The sequence below is a fragment of the Lissotriton helveticus genome, chromosome 3_2 (assembly GCF_964261635.1).
Source record: "Lissotriton helveticus chromosome 3_2, aLisHel1.1, whole genome shotgun sequence".
Taxonomy (NCBI): Eukaryota; Metazoa; Chordata; class Amphibia; order Caudata; family Salamandridae; genus Lissotriton; species Lissotriton helveticus.
Window position 1 is genome coordinate 291,438,662 of NC_136062.1, and position 25,186 is coordinate 291,463,847.

The following is a 25,186-nucleotide window of genomic DNA, read 5'->3' on the forward strand; positions in this document are numbered from 1 at the left end:
TTTGAGCCAGAACTGCTTTTTTCATACTTCTGCAAAATGTGCAGCAGGTAATTCATTCTGTAGCAAATAAGACAAAATCATATTTACAAGAACAGCCTATGAATACATACATAGACCGTGTGCATCCAGTCATAGTAAGACAATATTGGAAAATGTATGTGGCTGTGTAAAGGAGAAAAAGCAAAACTTGATTCATCCTACCTAACCACCTCTATTTGAGTGAGTAGGGAAGAAAATAGACTTCTTTAGGTTCCTAGTATGAAAGCCTTTTTGTATTTGATGCTTGCTTTAATGTATAGTAAATTATTAGAAAAATAAGGTTGTGGTTTTGCAATCTAATGGCATGTGGAGATTGACATGGGGAAGACATCACATTTGTGCAAAATCTTACTGTATTTTAATCACTGTTTTGACCTTTGAGGGATGGGCCATACTTTTGCAGGTTCACTCCACTGTTTGTCTTTTATCTGATAGAGACATCTAACTGAAGATTCCTTACCTGTGAACTGCCAGGCGTCAAGCTGGATTAGGAAGATTTTTGATAGCAGTACCCCTGCGTGCTGATAGGTGGCGTCTGTTGACTCTGTGTGACATCGTACGCATCAGTTTTGTTGTCATTGTGACATCTACGTCATCTTTATAGGTGCCACACCGGTGCACTGACGTCAGTTCTTTTCTTTCCGCTCCAGCCAGCACAGATCCGTCGCAGAGAGCTACCCACTGTCAATTTTGACAGACTTTTTTTCTACGTTTTGTCAAACGTTTTGGTGTATAGGATGTTCAGTAAGAAGACCTCTTGGTTCAAACCGTGCGGCGCCTGTCACCGTGCTATGTCGGTCACAGACCCCACATCTGGTGTGTCTCTGGTGCCTGGAGAGCAACCACAACCCGAAGTTGTTCTCCGACTGCCGGCCCATGCCAGCGAAAGCTTTGAGGTAGCTGTACCTAGCGCTGCTTGTGGCCTGGCATCTGGTGCCACTGAGATCTCCCCGGGGATCTTGCTCCCAGTCGAGAGGAAAGTCCGAGCACCTCTCACGTGGATCAAAGTTTTTTTCCTCCCACTCAAAGTTGTCGAGGTCAGCTAAGAAGCACCATAAAAAGCACAAGAAGTCAAAGCATGCTTTGACTTAACCCCATCCGTTGCCCGACGAGATGGAGGAGTCGCGGCGCTCGAGGCCCTGCTCTGCGAAGTGGGTGCCTAGGTCATGTGTGCGTTTCCATCCTTTTCCCAATCCAGAAGCGACCCCTTCCATCTAAAGTAATTCTGATGCCATGTGCGCCATATTTGGTCAGCCTTACCTTGTTGGCGTGCCTTCGGGCCCAGCAGGCTGAGCGGAAGAAGACCCTGTGGGTACCGTGCCTTCGGCTCCTGCCCCGGCACCACAGGCTCCTCTTGGATCCATTCCTGGATCCGGACCGGTGATACCACTTCAACCTTCCCCGATGCCGTGTCCGACGCCGAGACCCTCCTCCATCATTATTCCGGATGACATGGAGCCGGCTGGGCGTACACCTACGCTGAGACTGGCAATGAGCGAGTTGTTGGGTTTCATGTTTGTCCTTTCCCTTATTCTGAAGGGCTAGGACTTGATGAGGATTGGGAGGGGCAGGAGGATCCCTTGGAAATCCTGCTCTACAACAAGGAAATGGACATGGGTGATGCCTGTGGCTTGAACTCCACCCGCGGACCCTGCCATGCTGTCTCCTCCTAATCTGGCTACGGAGGAAGGGGCTTCTTTTGCAATGGTGGTGGATGTCTGCCAAGGTCTTGGACCTGCAGCTTCCTACACAGAGGTCCTGCAGCCTGGTGTCTCCACCGCTGAACCCTTGCTGTCATTTAAAAGAGGCCTTGAAAGATGTTCTACTGGGAACCTGGTCCAAGCCCAGCACAGGGGATCCTGTGAACAAAACTATCGCCCGCCACCAGCGCCTTCTTCAAGGCGACCTAGCTTTCCTTTCTAACCACCCTACCCTGGAGAGGTGGGTGGTCCAAGCCTCTACTTCACGTGGCGTGTTCCCTTCCGCACCCCAGGATAGGGAATCCAAAACGCAGGACAGCATTCGTTAGAAGATCTTCTCTTCCACCAACCTAGCATGTTAGTCAGTATGGAAAACGGTTTCTCAAGTGCTGCTGTAAGTCCCAGAGGAAGCCCAGGCTGTCCTTTCCCAGGCTGTGACCGATGAGAGAGAGGCAGCAAAGTTTGCCTTACATTGTGGCCTAGACACAACACACTTGCTGGGCAGAGCGATATTCTCAACAGTGGCTGTTATGTGCCATGCCTGGTTCAGGTGAGGGTGTGGGTCACGCACTCCTCTGTGTACTTGAGGTAGACTGGTTGTGGTGTGCTTCAAAGATATCACCCCCTGACAACGAAGGTGTGGAAATCAATTATGGTTGGTGACACCTAGGATAGGTGCCAACTCTCTGAGCACAACCTTGATGAAACAAACAAGTTTCTTTAGCAAGTTCTTCAAATAATACGATGAATTAAACCAGTTTTTTGTTCATATTCTTCATGTTTAATTCACATGAATCTCTCATAGAAATCCATAACGTTCATTATAAGTGTAAATCCAAATTCGTTATGCAAATAATGACATCATATCCCAATGCATTTCGGACACAAGGTCCTTCGTCAGGGGAATCCTAAAACACAATAATGAAAAAATCTAAGTATGATCCACCGGGTAAAAGTAAATACAATGTATTGCCTAGATCATGAAAGTGTCTAAATAATGATGCCGGATAGTCAACCTGGTGCAAAAACGGAAATGCACCCGAAAAAAGTGCTAGCCCAAGGATTAGCGTCTGTGTAATAAACTGAAAAATAGACCCATTGTGTGAGTTAATAAAGATGTCCAAAACGAAATATAGTAAGCCAAGTGTTATATAAGAAAAAATCACAAGTAACTCAACAATCTCCATGCATTAATCACCATGCCACATTCTAATCACAAGTAACACCACCAGTTTAAAACGAAGCCAAACGTGTGGCATAGTATTAGTTACTTACAGAGAGAGTGAAGCAAGTTCACGCGTCCTACTGAATGCGCCCTTCGCCATTGAGTGTACGCCGTGATTTTTTCTTATATAACACTTGGCTTACTATATTTCGTTTTGGACATCTAATCCTTGGGCTAGCACTTTTTTCGGGTGCATTTCCGTTTTTGCACCAGGTTGACTATCCGGCATCATTATTTAGACACTTTCATGATCTAGGCAATACATTGTATTTACTTTTACCCGGTGGATCATACTTAGATTTTTTCATTATTGTGTTTTAGGATTCCCCTGACGAAGGACCTTGTGTCCGAAATGCATTGGGATATGATGTCATTATTTGCATAACGAATTTGGATTTACACTTATAATGAACGTTATGGATTTCTATGAGAGATTCATGTGAATTAAACATGAAGAATATGAACAAAAAACTGGTTTAATTCATCGTATTATTTGAAGAACTTGCTAAAGAAACTTGTTTGTTTCATCAAGGTTGTGCTCAGAGAGTTGGCACCTATCCTAGGTGTCACCAACCATAATTCATGCCTGGTTGAGAACATCTGGCTTTTATGGGGATGTTCAAGCCAACCTTATGGACATGCCCTTTGATGGCTCTTGTCTGTTTGGAGATAGGGCAGACGCGGCGCTAGAGCGCTATAAGGAGTCGGGAGCTACGGCAAAGTCCTTGGGCCTCTCGATGTCCTCCCGGCCTGCGTCCGCCTTTCGCTCCTTTTGCAGCTATGGAAGGGGCTTCCAACCGTGCCAGCCTACCCCAGCTTGAGGACTGTGGAAGTTCCGCAAGCTCTGCATGGCTGTGGGCGTGGTTCACCCTGACCCTGTGAGTCAGGAGGCCAAAAGCCAGATTAGGCCGCAACCCCTTTCCCCCTCTGCCTCCAAACCTTCCTGGTTCGATCCTCCTAAATCATGGGCCTCCAGTTGGTTGGCAGGATACGCTATCACCTCCATCACTGGCGAGATATCACCTTGGACTGGTGGGTGTTGCAATTAGTACCAAGGGGCTACTCCCTCCCCTTTGAAACTACTCCTCCCTCCATTCTTCCAACTTACGAGCTGACTAAGGATCACCTTGCCTTACTTTGCGAGTACGTCAAAATTCTCTTGGCCAAGAGAGCTATAGATAGGGTTCTGGCTCCATAAATAGGCTGTCGTTGCTATTCCCGATATTTTCTGGTTCAAAAGAAGGACGGAGGCATTAGTCTTTTCCTCGACCTTGGAGCCCTCAAATACTTCCTCTAAAAGGAAATGTTCAGGATGCTCACTCTTGCTCAGGTCCAGTCTGCCCATGGCTGCTACCTACGGTTTACAGTGGGCCGCAAGCACTTTGTTTACTGTGCTTCCCTTCGGCCTCACCACCGCTCCTCGGGCATTTACCAAGTTGATGGCAGTGGTCTCATCCCACTTGCAGAGTTCAGGGGTTTCTGTCTTCCCCAACATCGATGACTGGTTTGTTGAAGGCAGGCTCGTCACAAGACTACGGTGAACCTCCTGCATTCGCTGGGGTTCACTATCAACATACCGAAGTCACAACTGACTCCTTCTCAGAAGCTCCATTTCATCTGGGCAGTTCTGGACACGGTGCAGTTTTGGGCCTATTCTCCCAGGATATTCACGCTATGATACCGATGTTTCTGCCTCTATCCTGGATATCGGTGAGAATCACTCTGCGGCCTCTGGGCCTCATGTCCTCTTGCATCCTGCTAGTGGATTATGCCACATGGCACAGGCGGGCTCTGCAGTGGGACCTGAAGTTCCAATGAGTGCATAATCAGGGAAATCTCACCGACCTCGTTCAGATATCGGAGGGCACTATAAAGGATCTGCAGTGGTGGCTGACAACCTGCGATTGGGTCAGAGACAGACCCCTCTCGCTTCCCCACCCAGATGTCAAAGTGGTGACGGATGCATTGCTTCTGGGATGGGGCGGCTATCTGGGAGAGGTGGAAATCATAGGACTCTGGTCTCCAGCAGAAGCCGGGCTCCACATCAACTTGTTGGAGCTTCGTGCGATCCGATTGGCACTGAAAGCTCTCTTACCATCCCTCAAGGGAAGGCTAGTTCAAGTGTTCACAGATAACACTACCTCTTGTGGTACTGCAACAGGGTGGGTGGGGTCGTAGAACCTCTGTCTTGGCTGTAACAACAGGGCATGTCCCTGGTGGTTCCACACGTGGCAGGTTCCCTGAACGCCAGAGCGGACAAACTCAGCCGTAGCTGCCTAGCAGATCATGAGTGGGGTCTCCACCTGTAGGTGGCTTAAGGTATTGTTCAACAGTGGGGAGAGCCTTGGTTAGATCTGTTCGCCTCTGAAGAGAACGTTCAGTGTCAGCAGTTTTGCTTGTTGGAGTTTCCATGGCGGCTCTCGCTCAGCGATGCTTTTTCTCATGAGTGGAGTGCAGGCCCCCTGTACACCTTTCCGCCCATACCACTCCTGTCCAGAATGCTCAAGACAATCAGGAGGGACCGGGCACAAGACATTTTTGTGGCTCCGGACTGGGCCCGGAGAGTTTGGTATGCCGTGCTTTTGCAGATGAGCATCGATCCTCCGATCAGGCTGCCCCTTCGGGAGAACCTTCTGTCGAAGCAGCAGGGGAGGGTCCTCCACCTGACTTGTCCACCCTCCACCTCCTTGCGTGGTGATTGAGCGGTGACAGTTGACTTTTGACCTTCCTCCCAAAGTCTGTAAAGTTATTCTGGCAGCCAGGCATCCCTCCACAAAGTCAGTATAATCCTGTTAGCAAAGATTTTGTAAATATTGTACAGAAAGGTCTGTTGACCACCTGTCTGCCTCTCTTTCTGACAATTGTCTTCTCATTCTCTCCTTGGCCCAGCAGGGCTCTGCTCTGGACACTCTGAAGGGTTACCTTTCGGCCCATTGTACTTTTCTTAGCTTGCCAGATCAACCGTCACTTTTTAAATCACCTATTGTACAGAGATTCGTGAAGGAGCTTACTTATTTGTTCCCCCTTTATTATGCCCCAGTGAGACCTTAACTTGGTTCTTGCCTACTTGATGTGTGCACCTTTTGAACCACTGCACAATTGCCCCCTCCGGTTGCCCACTATCAAGACAGTCACCTTAGTTACAATAACTTCTGCCAATAGGGTGAGTGAATTGCAGGCTCTGTCATCTCAGCCTCTTTACCTGACTGTCTTTCTAGACAAAGTAGTGTTCCGCACTAGGGCTTCTTTTTTGCCTAAAGTGGTAACACCTTTCGATCTAGAGCAATCGGTCACCTTGCCCACCTTCTATGCTCCTCCACATCCTTCTAAGGAAGAAGAACTTCTCTGTCTGGACCTAAAAAGAGCGTTGCTGTTCTACCTTGATCGCACTTAAGAGTTCAGGGTGGGTGACCAACTCTTTGAAGGGTACGTTGAAGCAAAGAAGGGACGTGCTGTGCAGAAGAAAACCATCTCACATTGGGTCATTTTAGGAAAGTAGGATCTGCTTTCATGGTTAGTCCCACTTTGTGCTGGTGTCAGTATGTTTTTTGACTAGTTTGACTGGGATCCTGCTAATCAGGACCCCAGTCACTGTGCTTCCTCCTAAATGTACCTTGGTAATTACTTCTGTACCTCCATAATTAGCTACTGGTGTACCCTTGTAAGTCCCTAGTGTATGGTACTAAGGTACCCAGGTCATAGGTACACCAGGGGTCTCCCATGAGCTGTAGCATGTATTGTGCCACCCAAACTGTGACTATAGGCCTGCCATGGCAGCCTGTGTGAGTGGGTGCTGGCACCCCTCACAACAGATATATGTTTTCTTATATCTGAGGTCACTTCACTTAAAACTTATAAGTCACCACTTTCAGTCCTGAAGGCAAGGTGCTTGGTTATAAGTGTGAGGGTGTCCCTACATGAGCAGGACACTCCTACAAACCCCGTAGTCGATTCTCCAGACTTTGTAAGTGCGGTCAGCCATTTTAATACATATAGTGGACATCAGTCATTACGAGATGTCTAACTACATAGTGGCTGCACCAAACCCGGTCATGTTTGGTAGCAAACATGTCAGAATCAAATCCCAAAACCGATTCCAGTGTTGGAAGTATGGTCCCATGTACTGAGGGTGTGCTCCCTCTTAGAGTACCCCACCCCCGTACTCCCAGTTACAGCCTTTCATGGGCTGACAGCAAGCTAGTGCTGCTGCTCATCACAGACACGATTCTGCCCCTGGAGACGACTATATTTTATGCTTACTTACCTGTTACAATTGAAGTATTCTTGTGTATTTATGTTCATATCTACGTGTAGGAGATATACCAATGTGTTAGTGAGTGTTGTGTAATAAATAGAACTATTTTTATATATACACTGAGTGGTTCTTCTTCATTTAACCTACATTACATGATTAGATCTGGTAAAACAAGCTGCTTAACACTCCTTCAGGATAAGCCCAAAGGCTGCTCTCCACAGCTACCACGTAGAGAGCTTTCTGTGGTTGTCTAAGACCACTAAAATCACCAAAAGGGTTGTCTGATTAGTGCAAGGTGCTTCACTTAAATAAATGTGCACCATATACCAAGACAGCCTCCTACAGTCATTCTCTGAATAAAGATACGTTGTGCTTTGGCAAAGAAACTGCCTCCTGAAGGCATTAGAGGTCATGCAAATAGAGTTAAGGCAGCCACCACGGCTCTTCAGCAAGGTTTCCCGGTTTTTTACATCTGTCAGGCGGCCATGTGGACATTCCTGCACACGTTTGCCAAGCATTACTGCCTGGACAATCAGGTCCACAGGTAGAGCCTTTTTGGCCATTCTGTCCTACAGGAATTTTTGATTTAAAGATTTTTCCGCTCCAGGGATGATATTGCTTGGGTACCTGTTCACAGGTAAGGAATCTGCAGCTAGATGGATCTATCAGATACAAGTTACTTACCATCTTCAACGCCGTATCTGGTGGAGACATGATCTACCTGCAGATTCCTTACTGACCCACCCATCCTTCCCGTACTGCAGATCAGTTTTTAATGTCAGGGTGAAGTCACGTGGTGTTGGTGACATCACCTACTGGCGCGTTGGGGTACTACTATCAAAAATGTTCCGGGCTCCATCCTGATACCTGGAAGTTCACAGGTAAGGAATCTGCGGCTAGATCATGTCTCTGCTAGATAAGGTGTTACTGAAGGTAAGTTACTTGTCCTTCTGTCCAGGAAATATTTCTAGTTTCTAAAATCCTTGCACTTAGCTATTTTCTAAATTTGTGCATTTTTTTTATTCACAAGGTACAACCATAATCGAAATTTATCTGAGTTGAAGCCGCTTGAACCAATGGGAAATACAGTCTATGGCTATGCCACGTAAGTTACGGCCATATATTTGCAGTAGCACTAGCATGTATGCTGAATACACCCATTTTATTCTTAGGCTTGGAAAATTAGTTTACTGGTTCTGTTCCAACAGCACAACACTAGATGCCAGTACACTCCAAATAGGGCGGTTGTTGACAGCAGGTGGAATTTTAATGTGGTAAGAATTAATACCTCATTTAAAAGAAGCTCAATGTTCTTTGGGGTGGTTTGGAGGAAAGTGTTCAGCCCGAGAAAGGTCTGGAAAATAAACAGAGCAAATTGGTGCATTTTACAAAATGTTCACATAAAGAGGATACACTTCCAGAGATTCAAAAGAGATAATAAAGAAATAGTTCACTAACTTCGTGGTTTTCCAGGCTGCATTATCTTATTAGCGCTCACCCTCCTCAAGACATCTTTGAAAACATTGTGACAGAACAGTGTATTTTTCAACACCATTTCCGTAAAAATTAGCAAAAGGGATATTTGTATTTTAGGCAGTCAAATAATATACATAATATATAATACTACCATGTGGCCTAAAGTTTATGACTTCACGGTGCTACTAAGGACAGATAGTGACCACAATGCCCTTCAACTGGAGATTCAGCATCCTGTACTTCTAGAAGGGTTGCCCACTATTCCTTGCAGCGACGACCAGGGGGACTTGCTTCTCTCCTTAAACAGGCGCCGCGTTAAATGGGGAAAGTTCCTTAACACAGAAGATGCTATAAATAAGTTATATGACTTAGCACTCCCCAGGTTTAAGGAAGTGGATGATCTCATAAACCAACCTAGACCCATTGATTACAATGAGAGACTAGCTAACATTCACGATGAGCTAGTGAGGGGCCTTGCTGAGGTTTTTTACCCGGTGGTACCGTCACGAAGGAAAAAGACTCGTACCTCGACCTGGTATAATTCCTCCTGCAGGAAACTCAAGTCTGAGTTAATTGCTACCATCAAAGAGGGCTCTAACAAGGCCAAAGTTGCAGATCTTAGGAGGGAGTATAAGGCAGCAATGGTTAACGCAAGGGCGGACTGGGACTGGAATCATTGGCATGAGCTGTCTGAAGCTTTAAATGCTAAAGATTCTAGGAAATTTTGGGCCCTGGTAAATACTGGGACGGGGGAACTCAAATCCGCAGTGGAGCCTAACATCGCCTCCTCTGTTTGGGAGACCCATTTTGGGACGCTCTACCAAGATACTATTCTACTAGCCAATGGAGTGGCGGCTGAGCCCCCCGTCTCCCCGGAAGTGGGCCTGGAATTTTCTCTAGGTGAGGTGGTGATTGCATTGGAGCGCTTAGCGCTGGGAAAGGCCCCAGGGTTGGATAAGTTACCAGGGGACCTTTTTAGACATCACCCCGAAATCTGGGGCCCGTACCTTCTTATTCTTTTCAATGCCATCTTAGGAGGTATGGAGGTCCCCTGTTCTTGGCTGGGGGCAGAGATTGTGCCGATATACAAGAAGGGGTCTCCTCTGCTCCCGGCCAATTATAGGCGATTAGCCTTATAGATGTCTCCCAAAAGCTCTTCGCGCGCCTCATCCTGAACCACCTGTTAGACTGGATGGAGGCCAATGACATCTTGAGCCCCCTACAGGCTGGCTTCAGAAAGAACACGTCGACCATGGACCAGATTTTCCGCCTCGTCCTCCTTTACTGGAAGACGTGACCCTGGAGGGGGGAAGGCTGTACATGGTCTTCGTGGATCTGAGGTCAGCCTTTGATCTAGTCCCACGCAAGAAACTCTGGGAGGTCCTGGAAAAGTTAGGAGTACCCCCCCAGATACTTAGTATCATAATCAGGCTGCACGAGAACAACTATGCGCAGGTTAGGTGTGGCAGGGATGGCAAACTCTCGTCCAGGTTCCCGGTCCGTAGAGGGGTGAGACAGGGCTGTGTTTTGGCCCCTACCCTGTTCTGTCTCTTTATTAATAGCGTTATATTCCATCTAGAAAACGTCAAGGACAATGATGCCCCACATTTGGCAGGCAGGAGGGTTCCGGCAATTATGTTTGCCGATGATACCCTCCTGCTTTCCAAATCCCCCATGGGGATCCAGAGGATTCTGGATGGATTTGGTCTTTTCTGTAGTCAACATGGGTTGGAGGTGAATACGGAGAAGACCAAGTTCATGATATTTAACCCTCCAAATAAAGCCAGGCCCAATCCCACCCTGGGTACTGCCAGCCTTGAGAGGGTTACTACCTTTACATATTTGGGGGTAACACTACAGGAAAATCTCTCATGGGACCGACAGATAGTAAGATCAAGGCTTAAATTATCCCAGTTGTCGGGCGCAATCTTGAAGGTGGCTAACACCTCCACTTTCAAGCCTATAAGCCCGGCGCTCGAAACCTATCGGACTCAAGCCAAGGCAGCGGCCATGTACGGGAGTGAGCTATGGGGGTTCAAGGTGGGCCAAGATTTGGCGAGAGTGGAAAATAATTTCCTCAGATGTCTATTGGCTCTTCCACGAGGCACACCACTCCTGCCGCTGAGATTAGATATGGGTCTCCCTTCTATTGCTGAGGAGCTTGCATCAAAGCCAGTGAAGTATTGGCACAGGCTCTGGTCCACAAACGAATTACACCATTATAGGCAGGATCTTATTCATGTCATGAGCATGAATCGGAGTAGCAAAATCCCATGGCTCGCTTTCGTAAAAAGTGAACTGTTCGAGATGAATTTATCTGAGCTATGGGAGGATCCCGCGTTGGGCTGCCAAAGGTTATCACGTAAAGGCCTGATCCAAATTTACAAAGACAAGAGTCTCTCATTCTTGATGAATGCTCAAAATAGCGGTACCCTTACTGTGCGATTTTTGGAATCCAAGAATTCTTATGTATTTGAACCTTTTATGGATTTTATTTTCCCCATTCTTGCGAGGAAATTGTTTGTACAATGGAGGTTAGGCACACTCCCCACTAAAAAATTTACCCACAGATGGACCAAGGGGGGTGATAAAATGTGCCCATGTTGTAACATCCATGAGGAAGATGACCTCCATATTATGTTTGTGTGCCCTGCCTATTACAGACCTAGAAAATACTGGATAGCCCCGCTCTGCAGGAACTTGGGGTTCAGAAATTACTCACAAGCATATAGAGTAATGAAAACCAATACTCTGGGCCACATTGTGTTCGCTATATCCAAATTTCTAATGGCAGTATGGCTAATCAGGAAAAAAAAGCCTCTTAAACGGTGGACATTGTTATGATACTTTTTATTCTCCTCGAAGGACAAGTAGGGAATTCCTATTTATACTGTATTGTATTTTTTTTATTTTTTTATTATGTATTTTATAACGTGTAATGTATCTTTTATGGTCTATATGGCCGAAATAAAGAATTTTTGGATTGGAATATACATAATTTCCCATGGCTCATTACTTTTCACAGTGTATATAGACTTCTGTGTTCACTTCATTTTTCTACCTAGCCCTTCCAAGTAGATTCTCAATAACATTTTATGCCTATGACTCTTCTTATAAGAAACCAGGTGAAAAACAAAACGTCAAATCAAAAGCCATGCAGAGCTAGACAATTCCTACAGTTTATAGCAGTGCTACTTTTCACTCATGTAGGACTTGATAAGTCAGAGAGCAGACCGGTTACAACAGTTTCACATGCTCAGGCCAATGTCAGCAGTAGTGAAAACATAAAAAGCTTTAGCACAGATTACCAAATGCTGCTACACAATCCATGAAATAATGCCATCAGTAATATGTGCACTCTGGTACCAAGGAACCAAAATCCGTAATATCCCTTCTGAGCTCTGTATGTATTATACCTCAGATATGAGAAAGATCAGTTTGCCAGATTCTAAAATAGAAATATTTAACCATGGTTAAATAGAAATATTTTACGAAGTTTCTTCTTTGATAAATAAGCGAACAACTATTAAACAGAAGCTTGTCGTTTCCATATTTCCAGAAATGCAAATTTTTCATTTTGAGTAAATACCCATTTTAAATATTTATTTTAAAATCAAAATCCTAGTCTAGTGCACACAATAGGAATTGTAACTACAAAGAAGATAAATAATAATGCAACTGCAGCAGTTATCAAACGCGTCAATAAAAGATACGGATACATCATGACTGATGCTATTAATACGTAGAAATCCTACCATCTTTCTGCTAATTCAAAGCGCTATTCTCATCCTAGAATTCTGGAAAAGCAGAAAATAAAACCAAATATGAGTTTTAGCAGTGGTACACACTCACATATCCATTTGAATAATGAAGTTCTGTAAATAACAAAGGTCTGCCATTGTTGTCTCACGAGGTGGGAAAGCTAAGTGCCTTCAATAGGAACTGGAGATATGATATAAAACCTGTCCCAGTGTTATACGATGTGAAAACTCCTCTCTGCCCTTCACTTTCAGAGCTCAGCTTTTATAGCTTATCTCATTGTTGTCCCACTTATTAGAAACAACTGACAAAATGTATCCTGATGTTCTTTCAATTATTTTCATTCTAGTCAGTGTTTTTGGGATATCGGCAGAAGCAAGGCTAATGTAAAAATTAAGCAGTCCTCATTTAGTTAAAACATTGCAAATATATTCACATAAACTTGATTATCACATTGCAGAACATAGTAATATAAAGCAAAAAAGCATGTTCAGCATTTTGATTATTTGCTTAGCACATGTAACTCAAGCAGGGGAGTACCAGGACAGAAAAAGCAGAACACTCATGATATCCCTGCAGTGATAAAAAAATATATACATATGCTGAATATATTTTACAAATAAAATATAAAGCTGTATATGCAATGACAAAGGTAGACATTGTTCTCTCGAAGGAGATTTCCAGGTATACTCGTGTAAGCGTTGAATAATCCTGGCCATCTGCATGGACCCGGGAGCACTTTATCACATATAAGTTCTTAAGTGCTGAAGTGCACCTTTCTTCGGAAAGGCCTTGAAAAGTCACTTAAGAAAGTCAGATTGCAGCTTAGGGGTAGGCTATAGTGGTCAGAGTTCTTCATCTTGGAATGGCAAAAGAAGAGAATGTAGTTCTATATGCTTTCAGTACATGAATTTGATGTACTGACACAGAAAAAAGAACCTTCACATACCCTTTTGCTATGAGAAACAGAGATGAAGAACTACAGGACAACATGGCCCATAAGCTGCCTTTATAAGTGAAGAAAAATAAGGCTGTGCCTTTAAGAGCAGAGAGATCACCAGTGTCCCATCATGCTCAACCAGAGGCAGTTACCTCAGTTCTTTTTTCCGGCTCCTTCTGACAGGACCCTTGGAGCAATGAACTCGACCTTTTTAGTTTTTTTCTCCAATTTACATCTTCAAAACACACCGTTTTTTGATTCACTTGACGTCTTTTTTCTTTCTCTGTGGAGCAAAGTATTTTTCTTATAGGATAGAGGCTTTTTTCCTATTTAAAACACCATCTCTTTTCGACAAATGTCCTAGATGTGGCAGAAAAAAGGCTAAAACAGACCCACACAAGGTGTGTATTGTTTGTCTACCCTTCTCTCACCTTCCTGCCTCCTGTGACATCTGCAAAACCTTATCCAGACTTACCCTGCATGACGGGGTGAAGATGCGCCCGCAAGGAAGAGAAGAGGAGAAAACAGCAAATAGCCAGTGGGACCTCTGAGCAAGGGAGAGGTACCTCCTCCACTCCTCCACACAAGCTCTCCCCTCAATCTCTAGTGGACACTGGAGATCTGAGAGGCGTTCTTCAGGCAGAAAGCGCTATCGGTCCCGGTCGATGTCGAGGCGGTCGACGTCGAGAGGAGGTACGGCACCGACATGTTTGCCGTCATTGACTTGCTCAACGTCACGTAAACGTCGACACTTGACGTCTAGAATCTCTTGCGTGAAGTATAGGGCCACTTCATGCCGAGGCAGGTGTCGACTTCGAGGGATACCGCCGAGAGGTAGGTGGTCGACATCTTTAGCTAAACGATGACAACGAGATTGGTCAATGTCGAGTAGCCGGTCTTCATCAAGTAGTCTACATCAAAAGGAGTCGACTTCGAGGAGCAGATCATCGTTGAAAGCCAGTCGACGATGTAGATCGACGTTGAGGAGCTCATCGATGTCGAGAATACGAAAACCCTCCAAAAGAAGGAGTATCTACTCCTCATCTGAGTCGCATTCCAGATCTCCATCACTGGTTGAGATACCTGCATCTCCCATCTCTCCTTGTCCGGACCCAGTGGTTCCAACTGCGCCAATACCTCCAGCACTACCGGCTCCTCTTCCGCCATCAGTATCCATGCCACCAGCACCTGTCCTTCCTCCTCCTGTGGAACCTCAGATCCCCATCTGACCAGCACTTAGGAGATCACGCTCAAGGACACGCCGTAGTTCTCGCCATGAGCACTCATGCTCCTCCACGATATCACACCATTTAGGTCGCCGATCCTACCTAAGGTCACGATCACGCTCACAACACAATCGCCATAGAGATACATCTTATACAAACTTCTTTATTCGTTTTTTTTTTCACAGATAAAAACCATAAAAGAAACATAAAAAAAAAATCCAGTTTACATTTTCTAAGCAGAATAGAAGTTCATACAAAATACGTTAAAAAGTGGATTTTCAATCCGTTTAATTTCCTCAGGATACAATTATGTAATACTTTTTGTACAATGCTTTTTATAGGCTTTTCCTATGCTTCATGATACATTTTAGGAAATTAAGAACAAAGTTGCAAACAGACTCAGATTCGAGCATTTGGAGTCTAAGAAATGCCGGCCTGCATTGTCTAAGGCCCCAACTCCTCAAGGTGGGAAGTAGCCAGGTTTTCCTGTGTGCATGATGGAATTTGCAAAACAAAATAACGTGTAAGTTAGACTGAGTTGATTTCTCGTCACAGGGGCAAAAAGGAAAACTTAAGACCCATCCGTTATTCATAGGGAAAGCAACCAGTCTAAAAAATGTATCCAACCTAAATCTGGTCAACAGCATTCTGTCATATGTCGTCACCGGCAGTGTTAGATAAGGCTGGATGCTGTGTGTTATTTGGACCATATTCGCATGAATAACCGCATGTTTCAGAGATTCCGAAGCCAGTCTCAGTGTCTCTAGGTGACAGAGGTCTTGTTGTTTTAGTGCTTTCTTCGGAAAGTTGACTATAGTCTCTGGATGAGCATAATATTTCTCAAGGCCAAGATCTTTAAAAAAGTGTCTAATATAGGAAAGCCATCTTACCTTGGAAGACTTGTCAAGAGCCATTGTATCTGTTATGATGGACTGGGACAGGGCATTGTTCGCAGATGTCCAAATACGCCGCCACAGCATCAGCGGTTGGATCTTGATCAAGTCCTCCAGGTAGGGAATTCCTAGTTCCAAATGTGAGGCATAGGTTGAAGTGCCTCTGGGAGTAACTAAAAGAAATCTCAGAAAGGCATCTTCCGCTACTTGAATGGAGCTGATGTCCGTGTGTCCCCAAACCCCGGCTCCATAGAGGGCAATGGCCTGGCATTTGGCACTATAGATCTTCAATAACTCCACTGGAGCCCTTCTCCCCAATCTCTGAGAGAAACTCATCAGAGCCGCTATTGATCTTTTAACCCCTTCGACGCTCATGACGAGCCCAGCTCGTCATGGAGTTTCCATTGATTTCAATGGAAATTTAGTGTAAATCATGGAACATGCCTTAGCATCCAAGTGGTTAAATAGGTGGCATCTTGACTCTACTGCTGGCTTCCATGTCAATCGTCTGTCTATCATGATACCAAGGTACGGATACTGGGGAGTAACCTCTAGTTTTTGTTTATCGAGGTAGATCTCTTTTACTCCTTTTCTCTTGGTACCTGCTATCATGACGAACGTTTTCTTGACATTTACCTGTAGATCTAAGCCTCCCATGAATGTCGTGTATCTCTTCAGGGAGCTCTGTAGCTCGCGCGGAGTACGCGCGAGGATGACGGCGTCATCCGCATAGAGCAGGGTGGGAATCAGGCGCTTTTTTATACGAGGGAGGTCCTGGGCCCCCCTCAGCATCTCTCCCTCCAGACCGTTGGTGTAGAGTGAGAAGAGGAAGGGGGCCAGGACACACCCTTGCCTGACTCCGCGCTCCACTCTAAACGGGGCCGTCAGCTCACCATTCTTTCCAAAACGAACTCTGGCCAAGGCTCCTGAATAAAGCTCTCTTACAAAATCTAGGAGGGAGGGTTCCACTCCCATTTGTAGACCATCCACAGCTTTGAGTGCGAGACGCAATCAAAAGCTGCGGATAGGTCTACATAGACTATGTAGATCATATTCTCCTTAGCCTGTGTGTATTTACCCACTATCAGGCTAAGATTCAGGGCCTGCTCTACGGTTCCAAACCCCTCCCGAAAGCCGAATTGGAGGTCAGAGATAATGCCTCTCTCCTCGGCCCATTGCTGAAGTCGCTCCAAGATTACTCTCCCCACGACCTTGCCAAGCGAGTCCAGCAATGAGATGGGGCGATAGCACTTCACATCCTGGCGGTCCCCTTTTTTAAATATTAGGACCATGATGGACCTAGTCCAGGAATTCAGGACCCCCTCATTAGCGGCGGCTATGCATACTCTTGTAAGAATGGGTGCCCAGAGGTCCAAGTTGTATTTGAAGAAATCCGCTGGGACCCCATCCGGGCCTGGGGCTTTCCCCGTTTTGCTTGCTTCCAAGGCCAGTAGCAAGTCGGGTATGTCGAAAAGGAGCGGGATTGGGTAATGTACTTTTGGAAGCATGCTATCGAAACAGTCAATCGTTGAGTCATTTTTAAAGATCTTTGTAAAATGGGCCACCCAAGTTTCTTCGTCAATAGCTACTTCGAGCTTGGGGATATTGTTGTCGGTGAGATAAGGGGCTCTAACTGTGCGCCAAAAAGCCTCGCTATTTTTTAAGACGGCACTCTTATGCAGGTCATCCCAAAGTTTCTGCTTCAGTTCCTTAGTTCTTGTATTTCGTTCCCTAATGTATTCACGTCTGAGAGATTGGATTTGTCCCATGTCTCTGGGTTTGTTGTGAAGCGCAAGTTTTAGTTTAGTAAGGGCTACAGTACAGTTGTGATTGAACCACCCTTTCTTGCCGGAGTGTTTGGACGTTAGTTTAGACGAAAGTAGTCCCTTGATTTTCTCTAAGATGTGCTTAAAATTGTCTAGGACTTCTTCGTAATTTAACGAGAAGTCCAAGCATTTAATTATGTTAGAATATGCCAGCTTGACCAGCTTTTTGGTGATTTCACTTGGGTTAATTTTTTCCCATTTTATTGTATATCCATTATGTTTGCCTAGTTCTATATTATTCTGGGAGAGAGTGTTTACTATTTCTATATTTTGGTGCTTATATTTAGGTAGTTGAAGATAGAGCCTCAACGCAGAGTGGTTACTCAGAGAGTTATCAATAACCTGGAAGTCTTTGGCCATCTCTGACAGTCCAGGAGACAGAAAAATGTAATCCACTGTGGTTTGGTGACCTCTGCCCACATAGGTCGGAATTAGGCAACAGGAGTCCGAACTTGGGCGGTTAGCGATTTGCAAGTCCAGTTCGGAAAGCACATTGTTTAAGGCGTTCCCCGCCTTACTGTGAGTAAGATGTACTAATGGGAGCTCAAATTCGTCGACAATCCCACAGCAGTGTGAATTCGCCAGTGGGCACGGGTGAAGGTTAAAATCCCCTCCCCATAATAGGTGGTTTTCCCCATGGCTGCCTTTCCACTGATAGAGTTGGCTTAATCTCTCATGAACGTCTCTGAGAAGAGTCATAAATTGATCTTCATCTAGGTTGTTATAGAAATTAGTCAAAAGAATGGTCTCCTTGTTAGCAAAGGAAAGTAAAAGAATTTGGCAATTGGAATCAGAATGGATAGTGGTCACTTTTAGTTGGTTCAAGGTGTTCGCAACGTACGTTGTTAGCCCCCCTTTGGGCCTACCTATTATGCTACGAACCGCTGGGATAAAAAAAAATTTGAAACCTAGTAAATGAAGCTCGGAAGTGGACCATGTCTCCTGCAGACAAATTATAATATAGGGTTCTAAAAAGTTTTGAGCCGTCCCCTCCTCAATCTTGGTGCGCAGGCCTGCTACGTTCCAAAAGAGGATGGGTAGAGGTAGTGTGTCAGCTTTTAGCCCTATTGATTCTATTGGTGCCGGGGAAGGGTTTGTTTTAGAACTCTGGTGGGGTGAGCAGGGATTAGCAGGTTCTGTGTCAGTTGATGGTCAATCGACCATATCGAGCCCGCTAAATCTGTTAGTCGTCGGGATATTATACCATGGTTCCCAACGGGGCGGTTCTCTGTAAGTCATCCTTTGGATAGGAGGCCTCCATTCTCCCCAGCCGCCACCCTGCTGTCGAGGTCCCACTAGATGCCATGAGTTATCTTGGTTGTGATGTCTGGGGGCCCCTTGATATCCAGTGTTGTAAAAGTCGATATGTCGGGAAGCAGGAGCGGGCCATGGGGGATCATAGTCCTGGAAGAAACCCTTCGGTTGTCTTAAGGGGTAGAAAAAAGAGAGTGGTTTGACACTGATGCCTCCGTTTACATTCGTATCTTCCCAGGAGCAGATATAATCTGCTATATGAAGGTCCTCGAAGGTAATCAGAATACAATCCCCAGAGATCGTTTTTCTGGCTTTGCCCACCCATGGAGTCCTACGAACTGACAGAATCCTTCCGTTCCATGTTGGGGGAAAGGGACGATTATTCTGTAACCAATGTTGTACCTTATTTTTGAGGGACCAGCCCGGTTCCGTGTTGTGATCCTCAATTTCTGGGACACCGGTCATGACCGCTACATACGGCGAGGCCTCATCCGGTAAATCAACTGGGAGTCTGCCCTCCCCGGCGCCTCTGGGAAAATTTCTATAAGCTTTGGGGACTGGGGGGTCAGGGGCCAATAGTTGGGAGGCCGGTGTATTTGATGTTACTTTGTTTGTAGCCTTAATTGTAGCCACTAAGTTTGGAGCTGGTGAGATTAATGGCTGGGAGTTTCCTTGTGGCAAGATAGTAGATGCCTTAGTCACTATGTTCGGGGTACTCTTGGTAATCGGGAGGAGGGATGTTGCAACTTGGTTTACCTTATTCTGATCGGATGCAAGTTTCTGGGGGGCATTTAGAGGCTTTGTGGGAGGTTGATTTGTGTGATTTTTTCCCCGTGTATTTTGAGCCCCTACTAGTTGATTATGTTGTTGGGATTTAACAAGCTTACATATCTGCATCTCCAGCTGTGTTAGTCTTTTTTCTATTGGTTGCAGAGATGATTTAAATAGATCAGCTATCTTCTTTAATAGCTGTGTATTTTCGCCGTCTCCTCGTCCCCTATTGGTAGGTGATAAATTAGGGGATTCCGAGTCAATAAGGGTGGGGGTTTCGTGCTCGTTATGATGTATTAAAGCAGTAACTACTAGATGTTCTACTCTGGGGGGTGGATCCTGAGGGGCGCTTGAAATATGATGTAACATATTCGAACTAAGATTTACTTGATCGTCCATTCTCTTGCTTATCGCACCCTCCCGCCTTCCCCTTTCATGAGTTTTCTCCAAAGAGGTTATTTGAGTGGGGGTTTGAGGAAGTAAGTCGGGGGTTCTCTCCAGATCAGTGCTTAGCTGCGAATCTGCAAGTTGAGACACGGAAAGATCCACATTATTTGGCAGACTTCGCCTCCCACGACTCTCCCTCTCCCCTTCATTGTTTTTCCCTAGAACAACTGGAGTTCTTGCATCGGCCAGGTTACCCAAAGATGATCTCTTGGCAAATGCAAGATCTAGGGATACTCTCTCTTCTATCAATGATATGCTTTGGTCTATGAATGTATTCGCCTTAGTTATGAAGTCATCCATAGGACCAAGCAGTTTACCCACGCTGCCCGGGGCCTTGGTTTTGTTCCCTCTGGTCACTACCATTTTACCCAAATAACAATAGAAAATAGCAGAAGATAAAATATAAATAAAAATAAAAAGGGGATGGCCCAGTCCAGTCTCGCCAGTCCTCAAACGGCCTGGTCTTTGCCCGGTCTTAGCTCCGCGCTTTGCCCCGCGCGCGTACCGCTGGGCGTATGACGATGACTGAATATAACAGGAAGTAGGCGGGAAGAGGACCAGCTGCGGCGAGTCTAGAGCGCAGCGCCCGCAGGTCCTCGCAGTCCCGCTGTGGCAAACAGCGTCGATAGGCAGCTCCTCTCCTGGGCTAGGAGTCCACAGAGTCTTCAGCCTCGAGCGGCGCCCGCGAAGCGGGGCCGCGAGGAGTGGGTTGAGGGTCAAAAGAACAGCACCCGGCCAACAAATAGTTCAAAGCTTGTCCCTTGGATAAGAAATACAATACACAGAGCTCACAGGAAACTGCTCTAATTATTCCTGGTTGTGGAGTGGGCGGGAAGAGGACCAGCTGCGGCGAGTCTAGAGCGCAGCGCCCGCTGGTCCTCGCAGTCCCGCTGTGGCAAGCAGCGTCGATAGGCAGCTCCTCTCCTGGGCTAGGAGTCCACAGAGTCTTCAGCCTCGAGCGGCGCCCGCGAAGCGGGGGCCGCGAGGAGTGGGTTGAGGGTCAAAAGAACAGCACCCGGCCAACAAAGAGTTCAAAGCTTGTCCCTTGGATAAGAAATACAATACACAGAGCTCACAGGAAACTGCTCTAATTATTCCTGGTTGTGGAGTGGGCGGGGAGAGGACCAGCTGCGGCGAGTCTAGAGCGCAGCGCCCGCTGGTCCTCGCAGTCCCGCTGTGGCAAACAGCGTCGATAGGCAGCTCCTCTCCTGGGCTAGGAGTCCACAGAGTCTTCAGCCTCGAGCGGCGCCCGCGAAGCGGGGGCCGCGAGGAGTGGGTTGAGGGTCAAAAGAACAGCACCCGGCCAACAAAGAGTTCAAAGCTTGTCCCTTGGATAAGAAATACAATACACAGAGCTCACAGGAAACTGCTCTAATTATTCCTGGTTGTGGAGTGGGCGGGAAGAGGACCAGCTGCGGCGAGTCTAGAGCGCAGCGCCCGCTGGTCCTCGCAGTCCCGCTGTGGCAAACAGCGTCGATAGGCAGCTCCTCTCCTGGGCTAGGAGTCCACAGAGTCTTCAGCCTCGAGCGGCGCCCGTGAAGCGGGGGCCACGAGGAGTGGGTTGAAGGTCAAAAGAACAGCACCCGGCCAACAAAGAGTTCAAAGCTTGTAAGCTTGTCCCTTGGATAAGAAATACAATACACCTTCATAGATACATCTTCGTCTACCAGAGGTTACTCTACTACATTGACAGACTGGCCTCAACCTCAATCCTCCTTAATTGATGATATCAACACTTTTCAAGAGCTCGAGGTGCATCGAAATTAAACTTACCTATGGAGATCCCTACTCCATCAACTTATGTAATCTTTGAGACCTTTCACCAACATATGGCCTCTAGACTGTTACTTCCACTAGTACCAGGTCTTCTGGAGCCAGCCATGGAATTGTTCCTTATGCCTGCAAAATCTCAGGGCACACAAGCGTTTCATCTCCTTGGCACTCTTACTGGCAAAAAGGAGCATAGCCATGCACTGGCGATCCCCCGTGGGTCGCCCCTTGGCAGCATGGGTGGGAGCAGTATGTAAGTGGGCGGCAGCGGAGGAGGATGCTCTACGTGAAGAAGAGGTTAAGGGGGCCCGGAAACGTCCCATCTCCATGGAATGGGCCATGCTAATACACAGCTTCAAACAACTGACACAGGAGAGAGCTCTGGAAACTCACCCGCCCTGCTCCGCCACTCCTGGCCCCCCGATGCAGTCATGACCCCAGTCCTTCGACCCACTCTCTGATAGCACCACGATTCCACGATACACCTGGTTACGTCCAGCCTCACCAGACCCATACCGCCCCCTTTTCTACGCACTCTTCGCACCCACATGCTTCTTCCCCTGGTTTATACCCCACGTTTCTTGCTACTGCTAGCACATGGACCATAAGGACCCGACCCACACGCCACTGTTCCTCCATTCTCGACCTCCACTGTTGTTTATGCACCCTGTAGTGTATATGTTTCATGATATGGTCTGTATTATGCAATATCGAAAAGCTAATAAAAACCGTCGTCCATGTCTCGCCTCCAGCTTTTACAGGAGGGAGTTACCACTCTGTGCAACAAAAAAGTGGTGGAACCAGTCCCATGAAACCAACGAGGGCAAGGTATCTACTCCAGATACTTCCTAGTGCAAAAGAAAGGCAGACGAGTTCAGGCCTATCCTCGACCTTCGCATCGGAAACAAGTGGTTCCAGAAGTAAAAATTCATGAAGTTGCCTGTACACCAAATTTACCATCAACTGGCTCTGTTCAATCGATCTTAACTATGCCTATTTTTATATTCCTATTGCAAAGGTCCGTCGAAAATTCCTCAGGCTCATCATCGGACAGAACCACTACCAATATGCGGTTCTACCATTCGGCCTTAAATTAGCGCCAATGACCTTTTCCAAATGCATGGCATTGGTGGCAGCAAACCTTCAGAAACACAGAATCTTTGTATATCCTAATCTGGACGGTTGGCTGATCAAGGCATCCACCTTCATGGGAGCCCAGGGACATTTCCTATGGATGTGCAATCTGCTTAATCGCTTAGGGCTTCACGTCAATGTTCAAAAGTCCACGTCATCTCTGATTCAGTTACTATATTACTTAGGAGCTAACTTCAACACTCTACAGGAAAAAGTGTTTCCTTTGGCGGAATGACGGTTATCCATTCTCTGATAATGTCTCAATCTTCAGCAGATAACCCATCCATCAGTATGCATAGTTTCCTCGCTCGTTGGCTTCATTTATTTATTTTTTAAAATATTTATTATTGATTTTCAAACAACCATCGACATGAGCAGCAATGCAATATCAAATGGGCAATTGACAGCATAATATATCCCAAGTCGCTTCTCACTGTGACCCCCGCCCACATCCCTCCCTCCGCCACCGGTGTGCCTGCATAGCATGGTCTATAAACAATTAGGGTGTATCAGAATTTAGTACAATAGCAATATTGCAGTAATGCAGTACAAGGCAGACATATTCATTAGAGATCACCATCCGTCTCAATCACGTGCCCTGGATTATTCTCCTTGTGCCACAGTGCCAGTTGAATCCCTCCTGTCTTCCAAGTCCGATCCCTCCTCCGAACCTGTTTCGGAGCCTGCAGAGTTGCAACTAAAGCCTCCCACCCTCTTGCGCTTTGTCATTATTAGTGCCGACGGACTGTTGTAATCTAAGTGTACCTTCACTCTGTGCCCACTTGAGCAGTTCCGCCCGCTATCTCCCCACTCCCGGCCCCCTCGCTGACTTCCTATGCATTGTAATTTCGTTTCAGCGGTATGTGGGAACCAGTGCAGTAAACACATGCCCAGGTCTAGTTCTATCATACGATTGGTTATACTACACAGCAGTTCCAACACTTCCTTCCAATACGTTCTCAAACTCGTACATGCCCACATCATATGCTGGAAGTCGGCTCCCTCCAATCTACATCTCGGGCACTGAGCGTCCGCCTCAATAAAATATTGATTAAGCTTGGCTGGTGTCAAGTACGCCCTATGCAGGACATAGAATTGTATTAATTGAAATCTAGCATTCCTCGTGCTCTTCCAGGCGCTTCTAACCAACTGGGCCCAAGTTTTTTTCAGGGATTTCCCTGTCAAGGTCCACCTCCCACTTCCCCTGTAACGTGCGCAACGGTTCCAGAGCCTCAGTCAGCATGCGCCTGTAAAGATATGTTATGGCCTTAACAGTTCCCGCCGCCATTACCCTATATTGGCACACCATTGTGGTCCGCGATTCTGAAAGACTCATCCCCCAAAATCGATGTTTTGCTGAAACAAGCGCTGAATGCAGCAAATAATCCCCTTGTGGAAGATCGTATTTATGTTGAAGGGCCTGAAATGACAACAGAGTTTCGTTTTCATAGAGGTCTCCTAGCACTTGTGTTCCCAAATCTTCCCAGTTAGCCAGTGCCGTCCAATCCCCGCCGTTCAGGAAGGCCGTGCACATGCCCAGCTGTATCTCCGGGGCATACAGGCGAGTGAATCTAACCCGGCGTTGGCTCCGTTTCCAGCACAACGGCAGCGTCCTCTCTTCAGCAGTGAGCGGTTCAAGGCGCATCTTCGGCAGTAGCACTATAAAGGACAAGATATAGCGTGGGACCCACCGCCCTTCCGGGCCATCCGGGCCCCGGAACTCCCGAGCTACAGCTTGGGGGAGCCATTGCAATTGCGCTGCTAACTAGTACCACTCGAAGTCCGGCACTGCCATACCCCCATCAGCTCTCAGGCGTGTCATAGTAGACATAGTAACCCGCCGTCTGCCCGACCCCCAGATAAACCCTACAGCCATAGAGCGGAGCTGTCTTAAGATGGATCCCGGCACCCAGATCGGCAATGTCTGATAATAATACAATAAGTATGTATTGCGACTTATATAGCGCACGTATCACCCGAAGGCATCAAGGCGCTTGCTTAGGGAACCCGTCCTGGTATTCCCCTGTGAGATACCCCGGCAGGGTATCCACAAGGTGAAAGCCAGGCATCCCGCCGCGAGGGGCCGTAGTGGAGATTAAGCAAGCTATTGCCCAGAGTCGCAGAGTGTGACCCCGTGAGTCGAGTAGGCACCGGAGCGAGAATTGTCGAGTCCGTGGAATTTTTGAGCCCGAGTCCCGCCGAGGCAGGGAATCGAACCCTGGTCCACGGCCGATCTCAGCTTCCGGGTCTGCCGCCTCTAACCACTGAGCCACGCTTCTCCACGCATAAGCACGGAGTGCAACCATCTTCAGGAGCGCCACCCGACCCGCTACCGATAGTGGTAATGTACTCCAAAACCCAAAACTGCCCCTAAGTCCGTGTATGGCTCGACCCAAATTACCCTCCAGCAAATCCTCGGGGGTATGATAAACGTTGGTGCCTAAATAAGGTAAACAGTGGGGTTCCCAGCA

General features: G+C 46.7%; 1 protein-coding gene across 18 annotated transcripts in view; it reads left to right on the top strand.

Moving 5' to 3' along the window:
- Positions 1-25,186, top strand: part of LOC144826666 (mucosa-associated lymphoid tissue lymphoma translocation protein 1-like) — a 1,784,778-nt gene that overhangs the window by 1,326,490 nt on the left and 433,102 nt on the right. For all 18 annotated transcript variants that reach the window (XM_078685246.1, XM_078685243.1, XM_078685249.1 and 15 more), the window contains one exon: positions 8,250-8,324. In XM_078685246.1, the coding sequence (XP_078541372.1) occupies positions 8,250-8,324 (75 nt within the window). The remainder of the gene's footprint in view (positions 1-8,249; positions 8,325-25,186) is intronic.